The sequence below is a fragment of the Sinocyclocheilus grahami genome, unplaced genomic scaffold (genome assembly GCF_001515645.1).
Source record: "Sinocyclocheilus grahami isolate Dianchi unplaced genomic scaffold, SAMN03320097.WGS_v1.1 scaffold520.1, whole genome shotgun sequence".
Lineage (NCBI taxonomy): Eukaryota > Metazoa > Chordata > Actinopteri > Cypriniformes > Cyprinidae > Sinocyclocheilus > Sinocyclocheilus grahami.
In genome coordinates this window covers 542,040-568,911 of record NW_015505699.1, presented here as the reverse complement: position 1 = coordinate 568,911, position 26,872 = coordinate 542,040, and the positions used below count along the sequence as shown (strand labels likewise).

Here is a 26,872-nt window from a genome sequence, read left to right as displayed (position 1 = left end):
TCAATTTTATATGCAGGCTATGTATGTATATACACGCATTTTATACATATTTTTTACATTTTGAATATTTTATTATTGTATTTAAAACTTGAGTTTAGTAATGTAAATCGAATATTTGTTTATTTACTTTGAAATAATTATACACCTATTTTCTAAATTTTCAAATATATCCTTATTGTACTATTACATGTCAAATGGAATTTATATACTAGTCTAAACATACATATTCTGTAAACTAGTCGGCTCAAGCTAATGATATGAATGAGAGAGGGAGGGCTTTAGGACCCGGAAGCAGCGAGCGTGGTGTCGTAGTGAACGGAGCGACGTACAGCACGTACATAAAGACATTAGGTGAGTGTATGGACACGCGTCTGATATCACTGATACTCGACATTTAGTCCGCATTAGTGCTGAGGGGTTTATGCTTCACTTTTGCTTATGTTTTATAATTGTATGCACCGTTTTGAAGCTCATCACACGCCCACTGTTTGCCCTTGTTTATAGCAGCGGCATGACCTGTCAGTCCAGCGTGGTCGCCATAAACGCTGAACTAAAGGAGGATGTACTCATGTAGTTTGAATTAGTGTCGCAGTTTTCAACTTAGTACACCACCCAATGAAACAAGATAGATGTAGGGAAAAGACGACGTATGTAGTAACTGTGTTATTTGTACAGCCGGTCTAACAGCTCAGGCTGTGTCTCAAAACATGTAATTCATTTACGTAGAATACCTAAACTAGTACAAATAGTAGTATACTACACAGAATACTGTATCCCACCATGCAGTGCACTTTACTCGACCTCCCATGTCCAGAGTCCAAGCTGTTTATCAGGAACCTTTTTAAACGTTTAATTTAAACAGTTGTAAGTCAAGACATTTTTACACAAAGTGATATTAAAAATGTGAAATAATAGTTTTTATATCCGGAAGGTTAACTGAACAGCACTTGCTAAATTAAACATGCAATGTAGAAAGGTCAGATAAAGGTAGCTATAATAGCATGTACAGATACATACGCTTTCTTTTAAGTAGTAGAAACTGGCCATTGACATTCAAAACCGGCCTGTGATGGCCAAAAATGTTGATTGTTCAAAATGTGTTTATGCCAACTAGGTAGGCAGCTCACTGTGTTTTGAGACACAGCCTTTGCTTGTTTGCTGCCCATCACAATCACTCAGTTAAAGAGTAAAGATCAGTATCATTTCATTTTTGCCATATATATATCTCATGTGTAAAGGTACGTGAAGACACTGATATAAAAAGAGGCCGTTCTCCCATATGAGTGCTGAATTTAGTTTCTAGGTTAATTAATTAACGAAGTTGCCCTTGCGAAGCTGCCCTAATGAATACGATTATTTAGAATTTCTAATCAGTAACTCATGAAAACATCACTTTATATTGGCTTTGAGGTTTATAATGGTTGTTTCCATTAAAGGAATATTAGATTTAGTATATATTAAATATAACAGATCATATATTATACATTATTAAATATATAAACTGCATATTAAGAATATAAACTGCTGCACTATGTATACAATTTTTTGCTAAATGAAAATATTCATAAAAAAACTATATATATATATATATACACACAATTGTTATTATATTTTTATTAAAATCTTTAAATAACATTTAATTTAAATCATTAAATAGAATATTTGATATTTCTGAAAGAAAAAAATCACACACACACACAAATATTCCATATAGCCTGTCATTGAGATTATGTGTGTGTGTGTGTGTGTTTGTGTGTGTGTGTGTGTATATATATATATATATATACACACACACACACACACACACTTGTAACATTGCCATTTTTTGCAAAATGAAAATATTAATAAAAACTGTAAAAATTGTTGTATATTTGAATTATTATTTTTAATTATATTTTACTTTTAATTAAAATATTTAAAAATCATTTAATTTAATTTAAATCATTAAATAGAATATTTTATTTTATATTTTTGAAAAAAATCACAAACACACACACACACATACTGTATACACAATATGAATTTCTTTACAAATTGAAAGTGAATTGAAAAATATTAATAAAAATCTCTCGTTTCACCCTCATTTTAATGGATTATACATTTTCTGTTCAATTTTTTGAACTTGTAAAGTTGTCATACAATGGAAGATATTCCATATAGCCTGTCACTGAGATTTTGTACAAAAGGTGTTTATATGAAAATAGTTTTACTTTTTATTTTTAATTAAAAATATGTACAAAAGATCTAATTTTAAATATGAAATAGCTAAAATGTATATTAATTGAAAAGTAATAGTGTGTAGCCTGTATGTAACCTTTGATTTTTGCATATAAACAGTTTTAAAAAGTTTTACCATAGGATATCGTGAGCCAGCCTCGTTCTTTTTTGTCTGCTCGTCTACAGCTGTCTGCAGCACATCATTAATCTCACCGCTGCTGTGATGCAGACTAACGGTCAAGCATTCCTGAAATCATACTTGCAGGTGCACACATTGAGATCATTTAATCAGATTGGGTCTGTCAGCGCCGTGTTGTGAAATGCACTGTTAAAATAGGCCCATGCATCAAGGAAACCGAAAATTGCCTTGTCGAGAGTGGAAATCTGTCATTGCGGTTTCAAATTACCCCAAAGCAGCGAGTTCACTAAGCATTTTTGGACACATTTGATGACTGGTGCAATTAAAATGGTTACGCTCAGGTATGCATAAACAAAGCTACCAGGCTACAGTTTTACATTATGCAGGTGGCATATTTGACAGTATTACTCGCAGGATAAATGGGTTATAAACGCGAAGCATATGATAAATCGATTCTGCTGGCATGAGACCACCATGCTCCATTCCGCAGCTGTGTGCAATGGTCACCTAATATTACCCAGACATTTGCTTTCAACTCTAGAAACGCATCTTTAATTGGACGCGGCTACAAAAAAATCCATCTATGTTGCACACCTGCTGTGCCAACCTTGGTTTTTATCGCTCACAGTTTTATTTCTGTCCGTAGCACATGGAAAATGGTGGAAAATGTTCTCGACTCAGAAGCTGAAAGCAGCCTTTGATGAAAAATGAACTCGACGCTTTCTTTTGATCAACGCGCACCAGTCCTAGATTCTCCCATCTGCCCGTTTTTAAGAATAAACTATTAGATGCTCCACTTTACACACCTTAGAGATCCTCGTGGCATGTGCCAACTTCTCCGTGTGTAGCCTGAAGTCAAAATATAGGATTGTGGCTCAGTGGATGGACAAGCAAAAATAGATGTCTTTGGGAAAAAAGGCTGTTGTGTGTTGTGTGGCACCAGCATGATTGGCAGTCTCTCATTGTATGTGCTGGTGAGGGATTCTTGTTAGAGGAACCTGACAGCTGGCACTTGGCAGGTCTGCCCAGAACACCATGGATAATTTAGCCGCTCGTTGTCATAATAGTTCATTAGTCACACTCTTGTGTGAGACGCAGCTAAGCGAATGAATACTTAACACTACAAGAAGTTTGAGAACCTGGGTAAGACACATGAGAGATGAATCTGCTAGATGAAGATGACTTGAAATCAAAATGTACCCTGTTTGCTTTCTTTATAGATGTTTCTGTTCTTATTGTGTTTGATTCAGCACTTGCAAGGTCTTCCAGAGAAAAAAAGAAAATTGTGATTAATTGAAATTCAATAACCTTTGACATTTATATATACAGCACCATTCAAAAGTTTATTTGAAGGAAAATAATACTTATTCAGCAGGAACACATTTGAAAAAGTGTCTTTACAAATTTATCAAAAGTGACAGTAAAGACTTTTTTGTTACATTTATTGTTTTTATTTTTTTTATGTAATTTATTGTTACAACAGATTTCCTTTCTATTTATTAGAGACACCTTTAAAAAAGTTTTTACAAAAATATAAAGTAGCATAAAATTTATAAACTGTTTTCAACAGTGTTAATAATAATACATGTTTCATGAGCAGCAGCAAACCAGCATATTAGAATGATTTCTGAAGGATCATTTGATACTGAAGACTGAAGTAATGATGCTGAAAATTTCCAAAAAGAAAACAGTTATTTTAAAATTTTCATAATATTACAGTTTTACTGTATTTGTTAATCAAATAAATCTTTCAAGAACTTTAAAAATTCTTATAGACTCCAAACTTTTGAACAGTATTCTATATGTCAAAAGCTATCGAATATTATTTTTCATATAATAATAATTCATTTATTCGTTATCAATAAAAATATTTAAGCAGTTTTGGGCATTTTTATAATATTGACAAGATTAATAAATTTTGCTTTAGAAATGTATAATTGAGTCTGTACATAAACAGTCAGTGCTCAAAACTGCATTTTTTTAGGGGAATATATATATATATATATATATATATGATGGCTTAGTCACATCTTGTAGGACTTTTTATTATTTATTATAAGTGATCTTTGTATAGCTAGTCAAACACATCCTCCTCAAGTATCATGCAATTTTATGTTTCAACCACAGGTGTCGATAGACTAGAAATGTTGTAATTTTGATTAACTTTTTTATAATTACGATTTTACTTCCCGTAATTGTGACTATATCTCACAACGTGATTCTTTTATGCTTCATCACGCAATTATTTTTTACTCTTGCTCACTTTTCACTTGGGATTATGTCTCATTACAGAAGTAAAGTGCTTTGCAAATGCTGTTTCGTGCAAAATTGAAATAATCAGTGTTTGTATTATATTGATAGTGTTGCTTCGGGTAGCCTACATATGCAGCAGAGAGTCAGGAAGGTGTCTCTTTGCGACCACAAATTTTTTTGTAATTTCCCCTGCTTGAGCCGTATCTGGCTCACAGCAGTGCAACCCTGACAAATCCTGCACTGCGTTATGATTCGCTCAGCACTTTTTTTTTTTTTACCCGACGTCTCCTAGATCCTCAACTAAGTTGTTGTAGTCTCTGATTTTTGAGCCTCTTGAATGGCCTCCTGCGAGCAAAAGGCTTCAAGACTTTCTTCAAGTGCTTACCAGTAATTCTGCAAGGTTGCTACTGGAGACCTTGAGGGCTTTTTGGGGAAAATGGTACACGCTGTTCCTCGTCTTTTTGTTACTGTGGTGAACTCTGTAAAATGAATGAGAAGCATAATTGCACGCCGTGTACCTCCAAATCAAGCATCACACTAGCAATTAATGGTATTAGAGCGAGCGTGCTCTTGTCAGATTCAATTTCAATGCCTCAGTGGGTTTTTCTGCCCTAATGCGTTGGGTGTACAGAGTTTTGTCATTGCGAATACGGTCTACAGATGGCCTCAGATAGGTGCAATTACTAAATTCATTATTAAATTGGCTGCTTTATGAGTGTTTTCTTCTTTTTGACCTCACTAGTGCCTTGCAATTTGATTCCAAACAAGGTGGTTCATACTTAGAGGCATATAGTTAAGCTTTTGATACTTTAGTTCTCTTTGTGAGCTTAGATCATTCAACATATCCTTAAAACATGCCTTTTTTTCTGTGGAGAGAATACTTCTCAATACTTAAACAACAAAGACATCCATATTTTGTTGAATGTTTGAATTATTTCTTCATAAGATGTTACCAGAAAAGAAAAAGATGTTTAAATTGCCTGGCTGAACTCTTTGAACAAGCCATGGTCATTTCTCTTTTCATTCTCTCTCTCTTCAGGCGATGGCGCAGACGGGCTTTGGGCGAAGGTACTTCAAAGCTTTTGTTAGTGGCTTCTTTGTAGCCGTCCCTGTGACAGTGACTGTTTTAGACCGTCTTGCCTATGTGGCACGCGTGGAAGGTGCCTCAATGCAGGTGGGATGTCCTTTATACGCGTTATCAAACTTGGTAATGTTGTTTTGAATAATCTGGTTTAGTCTAGTTTTGCTGAAAGTTATCAAAGATATGCATTTTTCTTCAAAAAAGAAGTTGGAGCTGTGGCGCAGTGGTTCGCACACATTTTAGGCATGTTAAGCCATGGTGCTCATATGGGTGATGCAGGTTTGAGTTACCCTTAGGATGTCGTCAGTCGAAAGGCTGAATGAAGAACAGAGGCTCTTTTCCAGATCAAAATTAAAGCAAAGTTGCTGAGTTTATTCTTAGAGTTGGCTTAGTAGTTTGGGAAGTTTTTGTGGTATGGAGGATTAAAGCAATAAATCACAGGCCAAAAAGAAAAACTGACAAAACCTAAAAGTCTTCTCTAACTTTTCCAGAGTCTAGAATTCATGAAGCATGTTGACTCATGTGGTTTGAATCTTTCCCAGCCGTCCTTAAACCCAGATGGAGAGTCGTCACCTGATGTTGTGCTGCTCAACCGCTGGAGTGTGAGGAACTACCAAGTACACCGAGGGGACATTGTGTCAGTTCTGTGAGTAGCCGCATTTAAGTCGTATTTCATGCTACATGACCTTTCGCTGTGGGCAGAGCCACAACACTGTAGAAACCAAGTGACTGAAAAAACACTTTTTTTGCGTTTTATTGTATTGTGTGTAGTTGTGGTGTGGTGCAAAGTAGGGATGCTATACAGTTAGGGATGCACAATATATCGGTTAACAGGCAATATTAGAGATCTTTTGAATTTATTGGTATCAATGATGTGGCCATCTTCTAATATCACTTAAAGTCTTTAAGTCTAGACATCTTTAAAAACACTACTAATTTAATAGCATTGGTAAATGTAATGTTTAGCAAGTCTCAAAATACATATCCATTTATCATACTGTACATGATCACATTGTGATGCCAAAAGTCACTTGTAGCATTTAAAATGACTGCTTTTAGTTTAAATTTATTTAAATAAAATAGCTTATATTTTTAAAATAGGTCATTTAATGGTTATTGGCCATGACAATAATTATTATCGGCTTATCAAAATTGGCTTGAATTTTAATATTGGTGCATGTTTAAACATATGTTGATTATTGATTAATTAGGGATTTTGTAATTTAATTTGAATCTTTAAATTATTTCGATCTTTACATGTAATTCTAATCTTTTTTAATCTTCACCTTTAATGATGCTAATAATTTAAATTTAATGTTGACCAAATCTCAAAATTAATTTATCTATTGCTCATATAGCACAATATAATATTGTATATTTATATGTATATTTCACTTTGTTATTAATAATTTAATACAAATGTTGACTATAATCTTCAGTCTTCTCAAAATAAAAACCTGTTTAACATACTTTCAGTTATAATGTTGTGATGCCTAAATTTATATAACATATAAAATTACTGATTTACACACCTTTTTTTCTATTTAAAAAAATTATCGTAGGCCTCTTATTGGTTATCTGCTGCAACATCAAAATATTTATTGACTTCTTGTGTCGACTGAAATTGATGCAATACTAGCATAAATCTTAATTTTGGCATCTCAGCTCTGGCGAAATCCTATGAAATGGTCTAAAATTTCTGAAAAGACGGTCTATTAGTTGAAATTTTGACAGATATGATGTTTTTGTTGTTATGTCAAACGGTTGAGCCTGCAGACCTCTGCTGTTTCACGGGTGTCATACCGAGTCCTCACATTCACTCAGGTTTTCAAATCCTTGGTGAAAAATAGCACATTCATTCAGAAAATTGCCACTTAGATGTTCTCCATCCAGATAAAGACATCACACCGAGGGGACATTGTGTCAGTTCTGTGAGTAGCCGCATTTAAGTCGTATTTCATGCTACATGACCTTTCGCTGTGGGCAGAGCCACAACACTGTAGAAACCAAGTGACTGAAAAAACACTTTTTTTGCGTTTTATTGTATTGTGTGTAGTTGTGGTGTGGTGCAAAGTAGGGATGCTATACAGTTAGGGATGCACAATATATCGGTTAACAGGCAATATTAGAGATCTTTTGAATTTATTGGTATCAATGATGTGGCCATCTTCTAATATCACTTAAAGTCTTTAAGTCTAGACATCTTTAAAAACACTACTAATTTAATAGCATTGGTAAATGTAATGTTTAGCCAGTCTCAAAATACATATCCATTTATCATACTGTACATGATGTGATGCCAAAAGTCACTTGTAGCATTTAAAATGACTGCTTTTAGTTTAAATTTATTTAAATAAAATAGCTTATATTTTTAAAATAGGTCATTTAACGGTTATTGGCCATGACAATAATTATTATCGGCTTATCAAAATTGGCTTGAATTTTAATATTGGTGCATGTTTAAGCATTTGTTGATTATTGATTAATTAGGGATTTTGTAATCTAATTTGAATCTTTAAATTATTTTGATCTTTACATGTAATTCTAATCTTTTTTAATCTTCACCTTTAATGATGCTAATAATTTAAATGTAATGTTTACCAAATCTCAAAATTAATTTATCTATTGCTCATATAGCACAATATAATATTGTATATTTATATGTATATTTCACTTTATTAATAATTTAATACAAATGTTGACTATAATCTTCAGTCTTCTCAAAATAAAAACCTGTTTAACATACTTTCAGTTATAATGTTGTGATGCCTAAATTTATATAACATATAAAATTGCTGATTTACACACCTTTTTTTCTATTTAAAAAATGATTGTAGGCCTCTTATTGGTTATCTGCTGCAACATCAAAATATTTATTGACTTATTGTGTCGACTGAAATTGATGCAATACTAGCATAAATCTTAATTTTGGCATCTCAGCTCTGGCGAAATCCTATGAAATGGTCTAAAATTTCTGAAAAGACGGTCTATTAGTTGAAAATTTGACAGATATGATGTTTTTGTTGTTATGTCAAACGGTTGAGCCTGCAGACCTCTGCTGTTTCACGGGTGTCATACTGAGTCCTCACATTCACTCAGGTTTTCAAATCCTTGGTGAAAAATAGCACATTCATTCAGAAAATTGCCACTTAGATGTTCTCCATCCAGATAAAGACATTTGTAGCACTCAAAATTGCTAATTGGACCATTCTGGTCCCTCTCTAATCTGCCACAGATCTCCTTGACCTTAAACCCAGCTGCTTTGAGTACACTAACTCAAGAGGAATCCTCCTCGGGATAATGAGCCCACTACTGTCATCGCGAGTAGTTGGTATGGACGCAATCGTCTGATATACTTTAATGTGGTGCTCAACACCAAGGGCCTTTTGACACAGGTCCTGCGGAGGCTATCATCTAAACTCTAGTTAGGTAACTTCTCTTCACTTTTATGTATGGTCTGTATTTTGAAGCACCAGGGGGAAAGAAAGTATTTATTTCGTCCAACTTCTCGATCAAACACTCACCCTGCTGTGTTCTTTGGCTTTGTATGTTTGATAGACCAGTAGATGGGCTCAGCGCCGTAAGCTGTTCAAATTAGATTTTGATACTGTGAAACTGAGGGACTTATGTATGATTATAATGCCGCCACAGGATGTTTATCACATTTAAACCATTACTCTGTTGGCCTGTATCCTGATCAGAGTTTAACATGAATTAATGAAGTAAAAACATTCAAACAATTCATTATCAGTTACTAAATCATTCAATTTAAAGCATCTTACCTTTTTATGTCATTTTGTGCCACTAGCAGTGCTGAATGAAGCAAAAATAATGACTGTTCTCAAGAAGGTTTTTAGAGCACTGCCTCTGTCTGTCATTGGTCAAACAAACCAATGGCTCTGCCCCCAAACTCACGTCATTGGCTGAGCCACTGTTGCTAAGACAGGCTGGGCAGAATTCTCAAACAAACAGAGTAGTGTTTTCAAAACACCACAAAGTTTTAGTGTCTTATTTATAGTTTTTCAACTGGAATAGCATTAAGGCAGAGTGTGGTAAGGCAGATTCACTCTATCATTACCCAAAGATGGCACTCTTCCCCTGCTGGGAATTGACTGCGCTGGGAGCATGATGTTCATCCTTTGTTAAACTATTTTGAGGGAGAAGCTACAGTAGCAGTGCATGCTAACACTCCTGACTTTGATTGTTTAAGGCTTATTCAAGGCCCATATAACATTAGGCTTTTATACACTTTGTAATGGAATGTGATGTATTGACAAGGGAAATGCTAGTATTTTAGATGAGCTAGCAAATTGAGCTTGTATCCATTTATTATTATTAATCTGGTTCTTTCTTTTTTATATCGATATATTCAATAATTTTTGTATTTTATATTTATATGAATAGTTCAACCAAACATTTCTGAATTCTGTCATAATTCACTCACCCCCAATATATTTAATATTTAATTTTATCTATATTTTTATAGTGACCTTGCGTGTCAAGCTCAAAAGCAAAAACAAAAAACAAACAAACAAAAGTAGTTTATCACATATCTATATTTCATGTGACATTCAACCTGATGGTGAATATATATTGGCACGACCGAATGTTTATTTTTGAGTGAGCTATTCCTTTTTACGTTTTTTATATTTCTTAACCATACGTTTAAACCTATTTAGATCACATGACCATGTAAATTGGCACAAAACAGTCTAAATCAAATCAGGAATCTAATCAGACATTTCTGCGTGCAGTTCAATCTGAATGTATTTATGCAGTTGCAAGAGTTTTGTTTTCCTCTGGCTGTTTGGATCAAAAGCAGATATAATTGGGACTCATTTCAAACGTTGTCTAAGGAGATCTCTGAGCCCACAGAGTAAAATATCTTATTTAGAGAACATTCCTCATCTTCAGACAGCAGTCGATGGGGAAGAGGTTCTGTCAGGGTGTTTTATGCATACAGTAAACATTTTGTCATGCTTTCAGTGTAAACCGGGACAAACTTGATGATTTTATGAATTGGCATTTAGAGCAATCTGAAAACTAGTTCTTACACAGCATTATTTGGTCAAAAGTCAGGCCTGTGCATCTGTGATTAAGAGGAAACGGTAGCACAAAATTTCCAAACATTTTACAAATAACCAAAGGAAACGTAGGAAATAAAAATAGTTGTTCTGACTAGAAGCATTGATAGAGGTCAAAAAGAGCAGATAAATGGCCATTGATTCACAGCATGCCTGTCAATTTTCCCACTCTTTTCCGAGCCCCTTTGAAGTGTGCTGGGCAGATAATGGGATCTCATTGGGGCTGGATTGGGTTGAGAGTAATTAGCCATCTACATGGAAACCAGTTCAGCTCACGCGTCCTCAGAGAGGTTTCGTGGAGCCCGACCTGCATTCGGGAAATTTTGCATTCAGCTCAGGGTTTGAGGTGAACCGAGGCTTCTGTGCTTTTAATAGCAGCATGCTTCTGCATTCATAGACAACCTGCTTGGTTGTTAATGTGACATGATGGTGGCAAACTCAGTGTAGGTGGGTCTCTTTAGTCTAGAAACCGGTTGTGTGTGGGGTTTTTTTTAGGTTCTAAAAAAATGCATGTGAAAACTATAGAAAAGGACACTGAGGAAGGTCCGGGACCAGTGTGAGGGAGGTTTAGGCCAGTTGACAGAACTGCCACACACTAAATCTGACCAGTGTTGCATTTATCCTTGTGTAATTATATTATTGCTCTGCGCAGTTTTAAAAATATGATACAAATATGAATTGTATTATTATTATTAATAACCATGGGTTTGATAAAATACCAATGATAAAATATTTAATTAACACAGAAAAGTTATCATGGGTAATGTTAATATATAATATATCATGTTTTATTAATAGTAATAATAATATTATTAATGATATTATTATTATTATTAACAATAACAAGAAGAATACGAAAAACTGTAACAATTGTACAAGTGTTGAAATTATCTTTCTGTAAATACGTTTATGCTACCTCTTTGGAAATTGAATAATAATAATTAATATTATTATTGTTGTTGTTGTTAATAAAAACTGCAAAAAAATTGTACAAGTATTGAAATTATCTTTGTATAAATACGTTTATGCTACCTCTTTGGCAATATAATGATAGTGATAGTAATAATAATAATAATAATAATAATAATAATAACTTATTTTCTTCTTCTTACTATTATTATAGAGAGAGAGAGAGATTAAAAATGTATGATATTATTATTATTATTATTAATGCTGTTACTATTCATGTATTAATGGTAAAATAATAATAGTAACAACCTATTATAGCAATTTAAAAGGATTATCGGTTATCGGTATCGGCCAAAATTTTCATATCGGTGCATCCCTACTTTTAAATCAATAAACTTTCATGTGTTAATGAAACCTTATGTTTTGATGATAATAGTAGTAGTAATAACAATAATTTTAAATATACAATTACATTTTTGCTTTCAGTTTTGTCCAGTTTAACCAGCAAAAAAACACCACAAGATTATTACCATATTTTTTCCCCCAGATGATACCTTTTTTCCTGAACAGTAGCAGAAATGTGGCTTATGGAGCTATAAGCTATATTACATTTATAGATAACATAATTTTGTCCTGCTTTACATCCTGATGGCCACTTCACAAGCCTGCAGTATTGTACTCAGCTGCATGAGGATTAATATCATTATTGTGCGGTGTGTATTGCCAGTCCAGAGAAGCTTGATTTTTGTGGCATATAGATTTGTATCATTTATTGCCCTCTGGTTTTTTGAGTGCCTTAACTCATCATTGCTTCACCAGAGACATTATCTTTGAGGCTATTTGTGGCAGTAAATCAGGCTTCAGATGATAACTGTCACATCAGGGCAGTTAGAAATGACCGTTTCAAGGAAATGTAAACAGTTAGAATTCCTTTAAATAACGTGAAACTATTTTCCTATGCAGTGAGATCTTATAAATATTTAAAAAGTTGATCATAGTTATTGTAATTTTTCTCCTTTTAGTCTGAACCGCAAGATGAACCTTTCCCCTTTTGGCCAGAAAATGAAATTATCAGTGAAGGAATCGCTCACAGATGTTTAATTTGCAGAAGCTGGAGACAAGTGCTCTCTGTTCATCCAGGGAACTCTGAAACTCATTTTCTCCCCCGAACAGCCTCACCAATTAAATCTGTGGTCAACCGTCCATCATCCTTAGCCGGAAAAGCCTTGGCTGCACTTGTAAAAGATGATTTATTCCATTTGTTAGTTGTGCGTGCCGGATTTGATGGTTCTCTTTGTTTGTTGAATCTGCAATGCATGCAGAGAATATGAAAAAATAGAAATCAAGGAATGTCTGCTTGCAACCAACAGTATAGCAACTCAACCTCCAGCGATTTAGAAGCAAACAATGATGCTCTTCCAAGTTCACTTAGCTGGAAGCATTTGTGTCCAATGTGCCTTGAGCACTTTCTGAGCCTTAATCTCTGTCAATGTAGAAAGAAATAGCTTTGATCGCTTGTGACTTTATTGCATGACACTGTATTTAAAACGTTTCATTTGATTTAGTTTAGTTTAAGTTTATAATTCCTTGACATGTTCAGGACATAATAAAGCTGGAAGATCTGGATGTAGCAGAACATTTTTAATATATACAGTGGGACAAAAAAGTATTTAGTCAGCCACCAATTGTGCAAGTTCTCCCCCTTAAAAAGATGAGAGAGGCCTGTAATTTTCATCATAGGTTTACCTCAACTATGAGAGACAAAATGAGAAAAAAAATCCAGAAAATCACATTGTAGGATTTTTAAAGAATTAATTGGTAAATTCCTCGGTAAAATAAGTATTTGGTCACCTACAAACAAGCAAGATTTCTGGCTCTCACAGACCTGTAACTTATTCTTTAAGAGGCTCCTCTGTCCTCCACTCGTTACCTGTATTAATGGCATCTGTTTGAACTCGTTATCAGTATAAAAGACACCTGTCCACAACCTCAAACAGTCACACTCCAAACTCCACCATGGCCAAGACCAAAGAGCTGTCAAAGGACACCAGAAACAAAATTAGCCAGTCTCTCATAGTTGAGGTATACCTATGATGAAAATTACAGGCCTCTCTCATCTTTTTAAGTGGGAGAACTTGCACAATTGGTGGCTGACTAAATACTTTTTTGCCCCACTGTATATATTTTTTTATATATTTTATATTTATTATTTTACATATTAAAGTATTATAAGTATTCTATAGAATTTGGATATGAGCCATTTATTTATTTTTTATAAATATTATATGTATCATCTAATATAATATAAATGAATAAAAAATTATTTCTATTCTATTTAGTATATTTTCTTGTTATTATTTTACTTTCATATATATTATTATAATAATTATTATTAATATTACTACTACTGTTTTATTTACTTCATTCTTGTTACATTTTTAATAATTAAGATTAAAATGCAATTGAATGTAATTTTGAGTAATAAAAATCTAAATTTGTTATATATTGATAGTTATTATATATTGATTGAATTTTTTTATTCTATTTAGTATTTTTCTTTATTTTGATACTTAAGTTTTGCCTAATTTATATCTGGATTTTAATCATTCATTTTAGATTGTTGTTAGAAATGGTTAACTATTAACTGATTAAATTAGATTAAACTGTAATTGAATGTAATTTTATTTCAAATTAAATGAGTTTTCAGTTTTTATATAGATTGAAAAATTATTCTTTTTATTTTCTGTAGTACTTTTTCTTTATTTTGATCATTATTTTTATCGTTAAAATAAAAAGTTTTGGCACGTTATAAGAATTTAAACTTTTACATGCAGCGGAGCTCATCAATGTCAGTTCCAAAACAGTGAACCAATCAGAAGACCCTGGAGGCGGGGCAAGCGTTGCGCGCTTTAGTTGACATAACACAACGGAGTAGGCATTCTGTGCTGCGCTTTTTGTTTTAAACCATTCCTGAGAGTTGCGTCTCGCAGTTTTATGCTACATTTACACGACAACGGTGTAGTCAAAAATGGAAAAGTTTTTCCCTTGCATTTTTAAAATGTTTCATGCATACACAATAACGTTTTCAAAACAATTCGCGTTTAACTTAAATTAATAGGCTATTATTTTAATTAATGCAATATGAAAAGTAGAAAATAATAACTTGCATCTCCTGTAAACAAATGTTTTAAATAATGAATGTATGCAAATAGAACACTGCTGATTAAGAGAAAGAGCATGACACCATTGATCTTGTCCTGTCAAAAATGGGAAATTTTGATAATTACGTTTTCCGTAATATATATTTTTATATCTGGATTTTAATAAATAGTTTAAATTAAACTGGTAACTTTTAACTTATTAAGTTAGATTAAACTGTAATTGAATGTAATTTTAATTCAAATTAAATTCGTTTTGAGTTTTTATAAAGATTGAAAAATTATTTTTATTTTCAATAGTATTTTTTCTTTATTTTGATATTTATGTTTTAATTAAAATGTATTATTTTATTAGTGATTATTTAAAATAAAATGTAATTAATGTAATTTTTTAATTATAAAATTTTTATATAGACTAAATAGGCTAATAAAAATAGGCTAATATAGGCTAATTTTATTTTATTAACATGAGTCTAAATCAACCCAGTGTTTTAATTCGACTGACTGTTTTTGAGTAATTATCTAAAGCATGTGTTGCTGTGGAGACGGTCTACCTCTGCAGCTGTTTTTACATCTAAGAGCTTCTCTTAACAATACAGAGACTTCTGCAGTGCCCTATTTAATGTGATTTATTATATAATTTTTAATCTCAGCCGAAAACTACATTAGCCACACTCATGTAAATATATCTATAGTTGCAAACATAGCTGTTAGTGGTCTGTCATCATGCCTTGTAGATATTTAGTCTGTGATTGGAGCAGGTATCTCTTTCTGGACAAACATCAAAGAGGCTTCCCTGGCACTCACCGCCGATAGGATGCCTCCTCTAAAATGAATTAGCACTGGCATTGTATGTTCCCCGCGTCTCCTGCATGAACTGTGCTCTGACCACGTCAGTGGGAGATGTTAGTCCCTTGACATATTCAGGACATAATAAAGCTGGAAGATCTGGATGTAGCAGATGGGAAATTTGTCTTAAAGATGTCAAGGGGTATCGAACAGCTTACTTATTCTTAATACCTTTTTCTCTCTGCTTCCTTTGATACATATATATTACATTACATTTATATTATTATATATTACATATATAATTTTTTTTAAATATTTTAAATTTGTATTATATTGTATACTATACAAAATTTGTTTAAAAAAATTGTTTAATTTAGAAATATAATATAATATCAGTACAGTAAAAATTATTCCTATTTAGTATTTTTTTTCTTAATTTTGAAATGTATATAATTTAATATTCCTTTTAGTTTTTATTAATGAAAGTTAGATTAAAATGTAATTGAATGTCATTTTAATTAATGAAGAATTAATTAAAATGTTCAGTTTTTATTTAACTGAAAATACATTATTATATTTTAGTATTTTACTTTGATATTTAAGTTTAGCTTAATATTTATTTTTAAATTAGAATTTAATGATTAAAGTTAGAATGAAATGTAACTGAATGTAATTTTAAATAAAACATTTAAATACTATTATTTACTTTTTATATAGATTGAAAATGTTTTTATTCTATTTATTCTTTTGTCTTTATTTTGATATTTAAGTTTGAATTAATATTAATATTTATATTAAACTTTTAATTATCAAATTTAAATGTAATTTTAATTAATAATTAAATTAAATAAAAGTTCAGTTTTTATGTAGATTGAAGAATTTTTTTTCTATTTAAGTTTTACTTAATATGTATTCTCATTAGAAAATCAAATTTAAGTGAAAATATAATTGTATGTAATTTTAATTAATAATTATATTGAATAAAACTTTTCAGTTTTTATATATAAAAAAATAAATTTTTATTCTATTTAGTATTTTTTCTTTGATTTTTAAGTTTTAATTAATATGAATATTTATATTACAATTTTAATTATCCAATTTAGATTAAAATGTAATCGAATGTAATTTAAATATTTATAATTAAATTAAATAAAGCTGTTCAGTTTTTATGATTAAAAAATTATACATTATTTTACTTTTTTATATTTGAATATTACTTAATATTTATTCTCAGTAGATTTGTAATAATCAAATTTGATTAAAATGTAACTGAATTTAATTTTAACTACTGCTGTCAACTTTATATACAGTATACATAATAAATATACACAGTATACACATATTTTATGTACACAAACACTTTTATTTTAGATGCGATTAATCGTTCGACAGCAGTAATTTTAAGTAATATATTAAATTCAATTAAACTTCAGTTTTTATATAGACTGAAAAAAATCTAACTTTTATTCTATTTAGGTTTTTACAAAAAAAAATTTTTTTATTGAATATTTATTCTTATTAGATTTTTAATAATCCAATTTGGATTAAAATGTAATTGAATGTACAGTATTTGAATATAAATTGAATAGAATTGTTACATTTCTTGAATAGCTATTGAAAACCTTTTTTAAGCTGCAGAAGATGTACATCCTAGGTTATTTTAAGATTTGTTCTGCTTTGTAAGGTTTTCACCTTTTTGTTATTCTATAGTTTGCATATCAAAGCTGGGGTGAAAAAAGCGGCAGTCGCTGCCGAGTCATTGCTCCTGGTGAAAGTGTTTGTGGAGTCGCTCGCACGAGTCACGTTTGCTTCGGAGCACAAACAGCTGTGTCATCACAATGCAGCGCAGCCGTCGCCATGGCAGCAATGTATTTCTGTCCCTCAGCAGTTGGAGAAGACTCATTACAGTCAGGTCACAGCCATTCACTCCGCTCCAGCCGTTTGCGCTCCTCTGCTCACCTACTGTTCACTTTATTATCAGTATCAGGAGTGTTACAATTCATTTCCCCAATGGCGGCTGGTATTAAATTCCCTGTCACACTCGGGAGGTCAGCGTTTCAGAGGAGCCATGCTAATGAGCGCGAGGGAGCCGGGAGCCGGCCGTGGCAGATTAAGACAACGTGTCAACATGCTAAGCTTCTAATAAGAAAGATATTCTTTAGGGGAATTACCGGCTGCTCTTAGACGGCCACAATAGAGGTTAAGGCCGAGAGATAGCGGGGATTTTAATGAATTCCCAAATTCATTCCCGTGCTTTTCAGACCTTTTGGTTTGGAAAATTTGGGGCGTTTAGAGACCATTCATATTTTCATAAGCTCTGAGATTAATACGAAGGAAGAAGAACAGGGCTCGACAGTAAGTCTAGTGGGATGGTGCTGTCCAGTGAGACACAATGTGACACTTGCCCCGTCTTACAATCAGTGATCACATACATGTTTTGTTTTTTTAAGATTTATTTTCAGCATTTTGAATTTTTATTAGTAAAGAGCAGTGTAGACTTGACAGAAAGCGAAGTGGGAGAGAGATGGGGGGCGGGATCGGGAACAATCAGTTTTCAATCCACAAATTAATATTTACAATGGATTTACTGTAGTAACACTAAACCTACCCAATTAATCCATTATTATTAAACACTCGTTAGGCAGTTGTTTTCAACTTTTCCGATGTGATATGTGATGAGAAAAGGAAGAAAAGCGAGACTCGAACCCAGTCGACCGTATCATATGCTACATCTGTGTGGATTACTCACGACCTCCGCCACTGCAGACGCTGTTTGACCCTCTCCAAAGAGATGAAATTAACCTTCTCAATATATTATTTTGACTTTTTTTCTCGAAATTTAAAGTCCCCCTGTGGTGAAAATCAAGTTTTTTATGTTGTTTGTTTGTCTGTGTTGTTTTTAATATGCTTTTAGACAAACCATGTGCCAATCCATTTATCAACACCAATGCTGAGTATTTTCTGAAGTTTCCCAAAGGCAGTCCCAGAAAAGTGGTTTGAAACAGCCTTTGTTTTGCTACGTCACAAAACTCAATAACCAATCGCATCAAGGGATCGTATCATTAGCATATCATGAACTGTGCTGCAAAGCAGGGGTTCTTGTGAGAAGGCAGCCAGGTTAATCAGTAATTAACAGTTATATTTTTTTCTGTAGATGTTTCGCCAACTGTTAATATTTCCCCCTGTTTTCACGATGTCATGTGCTGATAGCGCTTATTCATTTGTATTTAGAACCGCTAACTTGAATAATAACCTGCAGCAACAGTGTAAAAGTAGCCCGGAGTCAGACCCACCTCTCCCGCATTGGCGTCCGCACGTCACACGTGTATGATCGCGGGCGCGAATTGGAATAACAAACTTGGCTGCATTCGAGTCTTCAAGGCATTTTGAGGACACAACATCGTCAAGTAAGTAAATTTAACGAATGTTACAGTATCCACTGTAGTTGTCCTCTAGTAAAAACAGTTTTATCAGTCATTATCCGTGTACTTACCAGCGCAAACAGATAATGTTATCTCACGAAGTTAGACATCAGTCTCCTTGCTTACGTTGAGCATACCAGCTTATTTCTGGTTCAAACACATATGGCTTAATTAAACCAATATTTCCACTTGCCATTGCCATTGTATCGCGTTTACTACAGTTCAGTACAGTTCAGGAGGCTGTGTGACTGAGTGGAGGCGGGGCTAATTTGCGTATTCATAGATTTAGGGTGTAGAGTTGCATTCAAGCTATTTTAAGACACGAGAAAATTATTTTCACAAGAAAAAAAAATTAAGTGTAATTTTTATGATCGAAGATGAGTTTTAAAGGATATAATTTTTGACTACAGGGGGACTTTAACAACATTTTTCATGTAATTTAACGAGTTTATATATATAATATTATAATTAGATTTTAATATATTATACTGTTATATATATATATATATATATATATATATATATACAGTATATATATATATTATAATATTATATTTTTCTAATGCATTTAAAATATTACAATATTTTTTTTATCTCTCTCTTTTTTCTTTTTCTTTTTTTTTTGGTTGTGGGGACAGTGAAAATATTGATAGGCTATAGGTATAAAATTACATACATAAAATTACATTTTGTTCTATTGGTCTGACTGAACCAGCAGAAAAGTGGTTGAGCCCTGAAGAAAGACTTTGCTCACTGGTGTAGTTTGAAACGTTTTGGTCATGTGACCTTCATCAGGCATTCAGCAGCTAAACAAAAAAGTGTTAATCTCAGAAGTCCAGCCATTAAGTGCTTGTTATTGAGTCTTTCTTGTGCATCAGCAGACTTTCTATCTGTGTGAGTTTGCACCCTCTTCTTCTGTCATTACCTCACAGCTATCTCAGAAGAAAAAAACGCTCCCTACCCAGAGACTTGGATAAAGATTGATGTTTCTTTTACTCCCAAAGACATTTTTCTCTGCACTCAAATATAGCTTAGAGCCTTTTTTTCCAATCCTGCCCTGACTGAAAAGACCGTGTGTACGAGAGAGAAATTAACTATACAACTCTCAAGCAGTCTTAAGAATGCACAATGCTCTCCTGCCATCTAGACCCAGATATTTATAAAGCGTTATTAGCCGACGCACACCTGTGGGCTCTGGCATTCATTATGTCTATAGGTGGTCTCTGCTTAGAGCTAATGCCAGTGGCAGGTGTCATTTCTTGGCGCCAGTGATTCTCCATGCTAAAGGCGTGTTGTGTCAGCGGCTCGTGGCGCTCATGCTGTTGTTTGCAGTGCTGAAGATCCCCATGGAAACAAATGAAGCCACAGAATCCACCTGCTCCATTATGCAATCATGACCGCAATCCTATCCACAAGTGGTGCTGAACATTTAGCCAACTTGCCATCCTAATTTGAATGCCTGAAGCAGTGACAATGGCCCCCCAGGTAGAGTTAACCCATTTCCATATTTAGCTCAAGCCTGGGAGGAGAGGCAAAATTTGGAAAGCTAAATGAGGGATCATGCATTTTAGCAGACATGATGGTTTCCATCATCATCCTTATGACAGTGGGGTCCAAAAATGTGTTGTGCAGATGCCATATAAATAAATACTTTTTCTGTGCATTGACATATACACTGCTCAAAAAAATTAAAGGAACACTTTGAAAACATCTTATCTCAATGGGGGAAAATATCATGCTGGATATCTATACAGATATGGACTGGGTAATGTGTTAGGAGCGAAAGGATGCCACATCGTTTGATGGAAATGAAAATGATCAACCTACAGAGGGCTGAAGTCAAAGACACCCCGAAAATCAAAGTGGAAAAATGATGCAGCAGGCTAGTCCATTTTGCTCAAATTTCATTGCAGCAACTCAAAATGGTACTCAGTAGTTTGTACGGCCCCCAAGTGCTTGTATGCATGCCTGACAACATCGAGGCATGCTCCTAATGAGACGACGGATGGTGTCCTGGGGTATTTCCTCCCAGATCTGGACCAGGGCATCACTGAGCTCCTGGACAGTCTGAGGTGCAACCTGGCGGTGGCGGATGGACCGAAACATAATGTCCCAGAGGTGTTCTATTGGTTTTATGTCAGGCGAGCATGGGGGCCATTCAATGGTATCAATTCCTTCATCCTCCAGGAACTGCCTGCACACTCTCGCCACATGAGGCCGGGCATTGTCGTGCACCAGGAGGAACCCAGGACCTACTGCACCAGCGTAGGGTCTGACAATGTGTCCAAGGGTTTCATCCCGATACCTAATGACAGTCAGGGTGCCATTGTCTAGCCTGTAGAGGTGTGTGCGTCCCTCCATGGATATGCCTCTCCAGACCATCACTGACCCACTACCAAAGCAGTCATGCTGAACAATGTTACAGGCCTGCATAACGTTCTCTACGGCTTCTCCAGACCCTTTCACATCTGTCACATGTGCTCAGGGTGAACCTGCTCTCATCTGTGAAAAGCACAGGGCGCCAGTGGCGGACCTGGCAATTCTGGTGTTCAATGGCAAATGCCAATCGAGCTCCATGGTGCTAGGGAAGTGAGCACAGGGCCCACTAGAGGACGTCGGACCCTCAGGCCACCCTCATGAAGTCTGTTTCTGATTGTTTGGTCAGAGACATTCACACCAGTGGCTTGCTGGAGGTCATTTTGTAGGGCTCTGGCAGTGTTCATCCTGTTCCTCCTTGCACATAGGAGCAGATACCGGTCCTACAGCCCTGTCCAGCTCTCCTAGAGTAACTGCCTGTCTCCTGGAATCTCCTCCATTCTCTTGAGACTGTGCTGGTAGACCTTCTGGCAATGGCACGTATTGATGCGCCATCCTGGAAGAGTTGGGCTGCCTGTGCCACCTCTGTAGGGTCCAGGTATCGCCTCATGCTACCAGTAGTGACACTGACCCTAGCCAAATGCAAAACTAGTGAAAAACAGTCCGAAAAGTTGAGTAGGGGAAAAAAATGTCAGTGGCCTCTACCTGTAAAACCATTCCTGTTTTGGGGGTCATCTCATTGCCCATCTAGTGCACCTGTTGTTAATTTCATTAACACCAAAGCAGCTGACACTGATTAACAACCCCCCTGCTACTTATCTGACCAGGGGTGCGTTTCCAAAAAGCATTGTTAGCTAACTATGGTGGTTCGTTCCATTGAACTCTATTGGTAACGACGGAACTTGCGACGATAGTTGCTTTTGGGAAATGCACCCCAGATCAGTATCCCAGGAGTTTAATTGACTTGATGCTATACTCTGATTAAAAAGTGTTACTTTAATTTTTTTGAGCAGTGTATATTATATATCATTTTCTTTATTATTATATTATATATTATATTATATTATTATTATTTAATATTTTTATTTTAGATTTATGATATTATATCATATATAATGTGTAAAATATAAACAAATAGATGTGTATTACAATATCCCAGGAGTTTAATTGACTTGATGCTATACTCTGATTAAAAAGTGTTACTTTAATTTTTTTGAGCAGTGTATATTATATATCATTTTCTTTATTATTGTATTATATATTATATTATATTATTATTATATTATTATTATTTAATATTTTTATTTTAGATTTATGATATTATATCATATATAATGTGTAAAATATAAACAAATAGATGTGTATTACAAATATAACTTACGTAATTATATTATATTATTTAACATTTGTTTTTAATTTAAATTAAATGGTATTTTATATTCATTTATTTATTGTATTGTATAATATATGTGTACGTTATATTTGTATTCTATGTAAAATAATGTAAATCATATTATGTTATATTACATTATATTATATTATTTAACATTTGTTTATTTTAATTTTAATTAAATTGTATTTTATATTTATTTATTTATTATATTGTATTATATATTATATTTAAAAAATGAACAATTATTTAAAGATAATATAAATGTAATGTAATATTTAATAATTTATATATAATATAATTACATTTGTTATATTTGTATATTATATTATTTAACATTTGTTTATTTTATTATTTAATTTAATTTTTTATATTATATTATATTATATTAAATCTTGGGTTCATTATCTAATTTAAACCTGAAAGTGACTACAGATTTTTTTTATTTTATACTTTAAATTAATACAATTGTTTAAATTATTTCAAATTAATAAGAAATATTTGAGATTCAGCACTACTTGCCGTTTTTATTTTAGCTCCTATTTAGCTCATTACATTTTATGTTAAATGAAATAGAAATGTAATATACTTTGTAATAAAAAAAATCTAAAAAAATAAATAAAAGAACGGTGTGTGTAAGCATCGCACCTCAAATCTTTCAGTGAAAACTGAATCAGTAGAATTGTGCTCCACATGTGATGTTTGGACTTTCTAATGTATCATTAGTGTTGCATTTGTCAGGCATGAGTGCATCTATACTCTGTACTCCTTCCACATTCAGCCATCTGAACTCTCATGTTGTTGCCTGGGTAACCTGTTGAGGGAAGATCTGTACCGCAGTGTGTGTCTCGCTGCTCACTTCCTAATTTCTAGTCAATATGCAAAACATATTTAATGGTGGGTAATTTATTTATTGCCATTTTTCATCTGCTGGGACTCCAAATGTCTTCCTTGGCAATGGAATTATCTCAAATGTTTATTACTTTGCATGCATTGAATTTAATTAGTGCATTATCTTTGTGGACAGAAAGTCTCTTAATTGCGTTTTAGATGAAATTAAAGTTGCTTACTGCCTCAGTTTCTTGTTTTTGGAGTGAAAAGCTAGTGCTCGGGCATCTCTGCTGCGGTACCACTTTTTCGACTTGCCAAAAGATTTGATGAGGGCTGAATTACTCCTCCTCTTGGTTTGATGTAGGTTATAATAGCGCAGCAGTAGTATGTAACATTTTTTTAAATACTGTATGAGCTTCAACAGTACCCTTCAAATTGCACAAACTGAAATTGAAAATACCCCTAATGGAAACACGTCAATTTTGTAAAAACTCCCATATATCGCAAAAACGTTTTTACACCCAAATGAGGTGGTTTTTCAGGCAATTCGGAAAAAATAAATTTAGCGCAAAACTGCAATGGAAACAGTTTTTCGCATTTACAGGTCACCTGGCGTACGTAAAAATCACATGATCATTCTTTAAAGGGGTGGTTGACTGTTTTTTTTTCTAGGCTTGATTGTGTTTATGGGTTAATGTGTTAATGCTTTGTTTAAAAAATTTTTTAAAAATGCATTATTTTTCACATACCTTACCTTTATTCTACAACACTCTGTCCCTTCTCATTTGAGCGCTCCGATGACTTCCTGTTTTTATGAAGCCCCTCCCTCAGAAATGCACATTGGGCTCTGATTGGTTAGCTAGCCCAGTGTGTTGTGATTGGCCAAACTGTCAGTGCGCATCTAATCGTCCCGCCCCTCACCTCAACAGCATGTGCTCCGGTTGTATTGTAAACAATGGTGTCGTCTATATTGCTTATCAATTTGAGCTCGATTGAGACGCAGAGGATATTAGTGAAGAGGATTGCGCAGAACCTGTGCAAGCACGGCTCTTAATGGTATGTTTTTTGATTGTTGTTGTCTGATACATTTAGATAAGCTGTTATTTGTAAATGCTACTGCTTCTGTTAGCTTTTAATATACGGTTTTATCCTGATTAAAGCTTTAATACAGCACGGCAACCGTACGCGCATCCATGTTTAATGCTTCTCATAGCTATGTGAAAAATATCTGTCTGTCTATACACATAAAGTGTATAATTGGAATTTGGAACAGTTTATTGGAGCTGACGAGATGATGATCGAGAGAGAGAGAGAGATGCAGAGCGTGAGCAGAGCAGGGGACGTGAGGAACAGGATTAAGAACCGCTGCTTTAGAACATTGATTTTGAAACTTGTAAATCCATTAGAATCACTAGAAGACTGAATCGCGATTCATATATGAATAGATTTTTCCGTGCACCCCTAGTTTTGACGGCATGGCAACAACTCTTCTCTAAAGGCTTCGCCACCATTTGTTGCATGTTCCCGGGGGCGGGGTTTATGTAAATTTCTGGGTTTGTGATGTAACGAACCCGGGAAGTAGCTTGTTGTAGTCCCTACGAGCCATTTTTGTAGGCATTACACCGCCAGAATTTTAAAAGACGAATTTTAATGCTCAAACAGCAACATTACACACTAACTACCATTAAAAAAGGGAAATCGCAATCAACCACCCCTTTAATGCACAATAATCTCCAAGAAACACTCATTCATTCATCGTTTACTTTTATCTGCCATCAGACTTTCTGAGATGTTGTTGTTATAATGTGTTACATCTTGTTGTGTCTTGATTTAGACTTGATTGACAGACTGCATTCTGACACCGCGAGCTTCATGCTTTCTGACCATACTTTCACTTTGTTGCAATTATTCTGCTTATTGTATATATAAAATACAAGAAGTTATATCAGTTGTCCCATATTCATAACTGTGACTACAGCGTCTCTTTACATTGTCTATCATTGTAACATGTTTACATCTGCCAATGTCTGTATACAGTGTGTGCATATACACTGAACAAAATTATAAATGCAACACTTTTGTTTTTGCCCCCATTTTTCATGAGCTGAACTCAAAGATCTAAGACTTTTTCTATGTACACAAAAGGCCTATTTCTCTCAAATATTGTTCGCAAATCTGTCTAAATCTGTGTTGGTGAGCACTTCTATATTTGAGAGAAATAGGCCTTTTGTGTACATAGAAAGAGTCTTAGCTCTTTGAGTTCAGCTCATGAAAAATGGGGGCAAAAACAAAAGTGTTGAGTTTATAATTTTGTTCAGTGTACAGTATATGCATAGAGAGAGAGAAAGTTTATCATCATATATATATTTCCTTTACTCTCTGCACAACTCTCTATACATTGGATTGATTTAAATAACTGTAATGTACTTGAAGTGTGCACCAAACATACATTCCTGTTGGAATATACAAGTATCGGATCTGGACTCGGTATCGGTAGATACTCAATATTCAATGACTCGGATCAGATCGGATCGGGGCATCCCTAACGTAAACCTATCAACATCAGCCGCCATGACGTCGCCATGACATCACGAGAGGAAAAAATTACGTTTTAGTCACATAACATTAGTTAATGGAAACGCCATAATTTTGCAATATATTTTTCTCGACATTTATAAATTATCGCAAAAGTTTTGCACAAATCTGTAATGGAAACACACCTACTATGGGAAATCACCAGGTTTTCTTTCTTTCCTCTTTTTGTCACTAAATTGAATAGCTATTATGTAATGTAAAACACACGTTCTTTTATTCATATTTTAAATGATTTGTATTTAAAATGGTACAATTAAAAGTAGAAATTATGTAACATTTTAAAATGAATTAGAATTATTTATTTACAAATATATTAATATGAATAATAATATATATTAATAAATAAATAATATTTATTTATTAAAATAAAATAATACAATATAATTAATATTAATAGATAAGTAATATCATGGTGTGTATCAAGTGTGAACTCTGTGAAACTGATAAATTATAAACAAACTTCAGTCACCTTTTTTACATTGAATAATATAATATAATATTACAATTTAATAACATTATTTTAATATTATAAATGGAGGTCCATACATGACCTGCATTTATAGTAATAAAATGGTGTTATGTATAACATATATTGCATCAAATTATTTAAAATGAAATATGATTTTATATGAAAATGTATATAAATTATATGTATATTAATGAAATATAATTAATATTAATATGCTAA

The 26,872-nt window shown here is 33.6% G+C and overlaps 1 protein-coding gene across 2 annotated transcripts in view; it reads left to right on the top strand.

Moving 5' to 3' along the window:
* The first annotated feature begins 274 nt into the window (after positions 1-274).
* The window catches only part of LOC107554956 (mitochondrial inner membrane protease subunit 2-like), a 93,068-nt gene continuing 66,470 nt past the window's right edge, over positions 275-26,872 (top strand). For both annotated transcript variants that reach the window (XM_016237638.1, XM_016237637.1), the window contains exons 1-3: positions 275-351; positions 5,649-5,783; positions 6,233-6,336. In XM_016237638.1, coding sequence (XP_016093124.1) covers positions 5,652-5,783; positions 6,233-6,336 — 236 coding nt within the window. In that variant the 5' untranslated portion in view covers positions 275-351; positions 5,649-5,651. The remainder of the gene's footprint in view (positions 352-5,648; positions 5,784-6,232; positions 6,337-26,872) is intronic.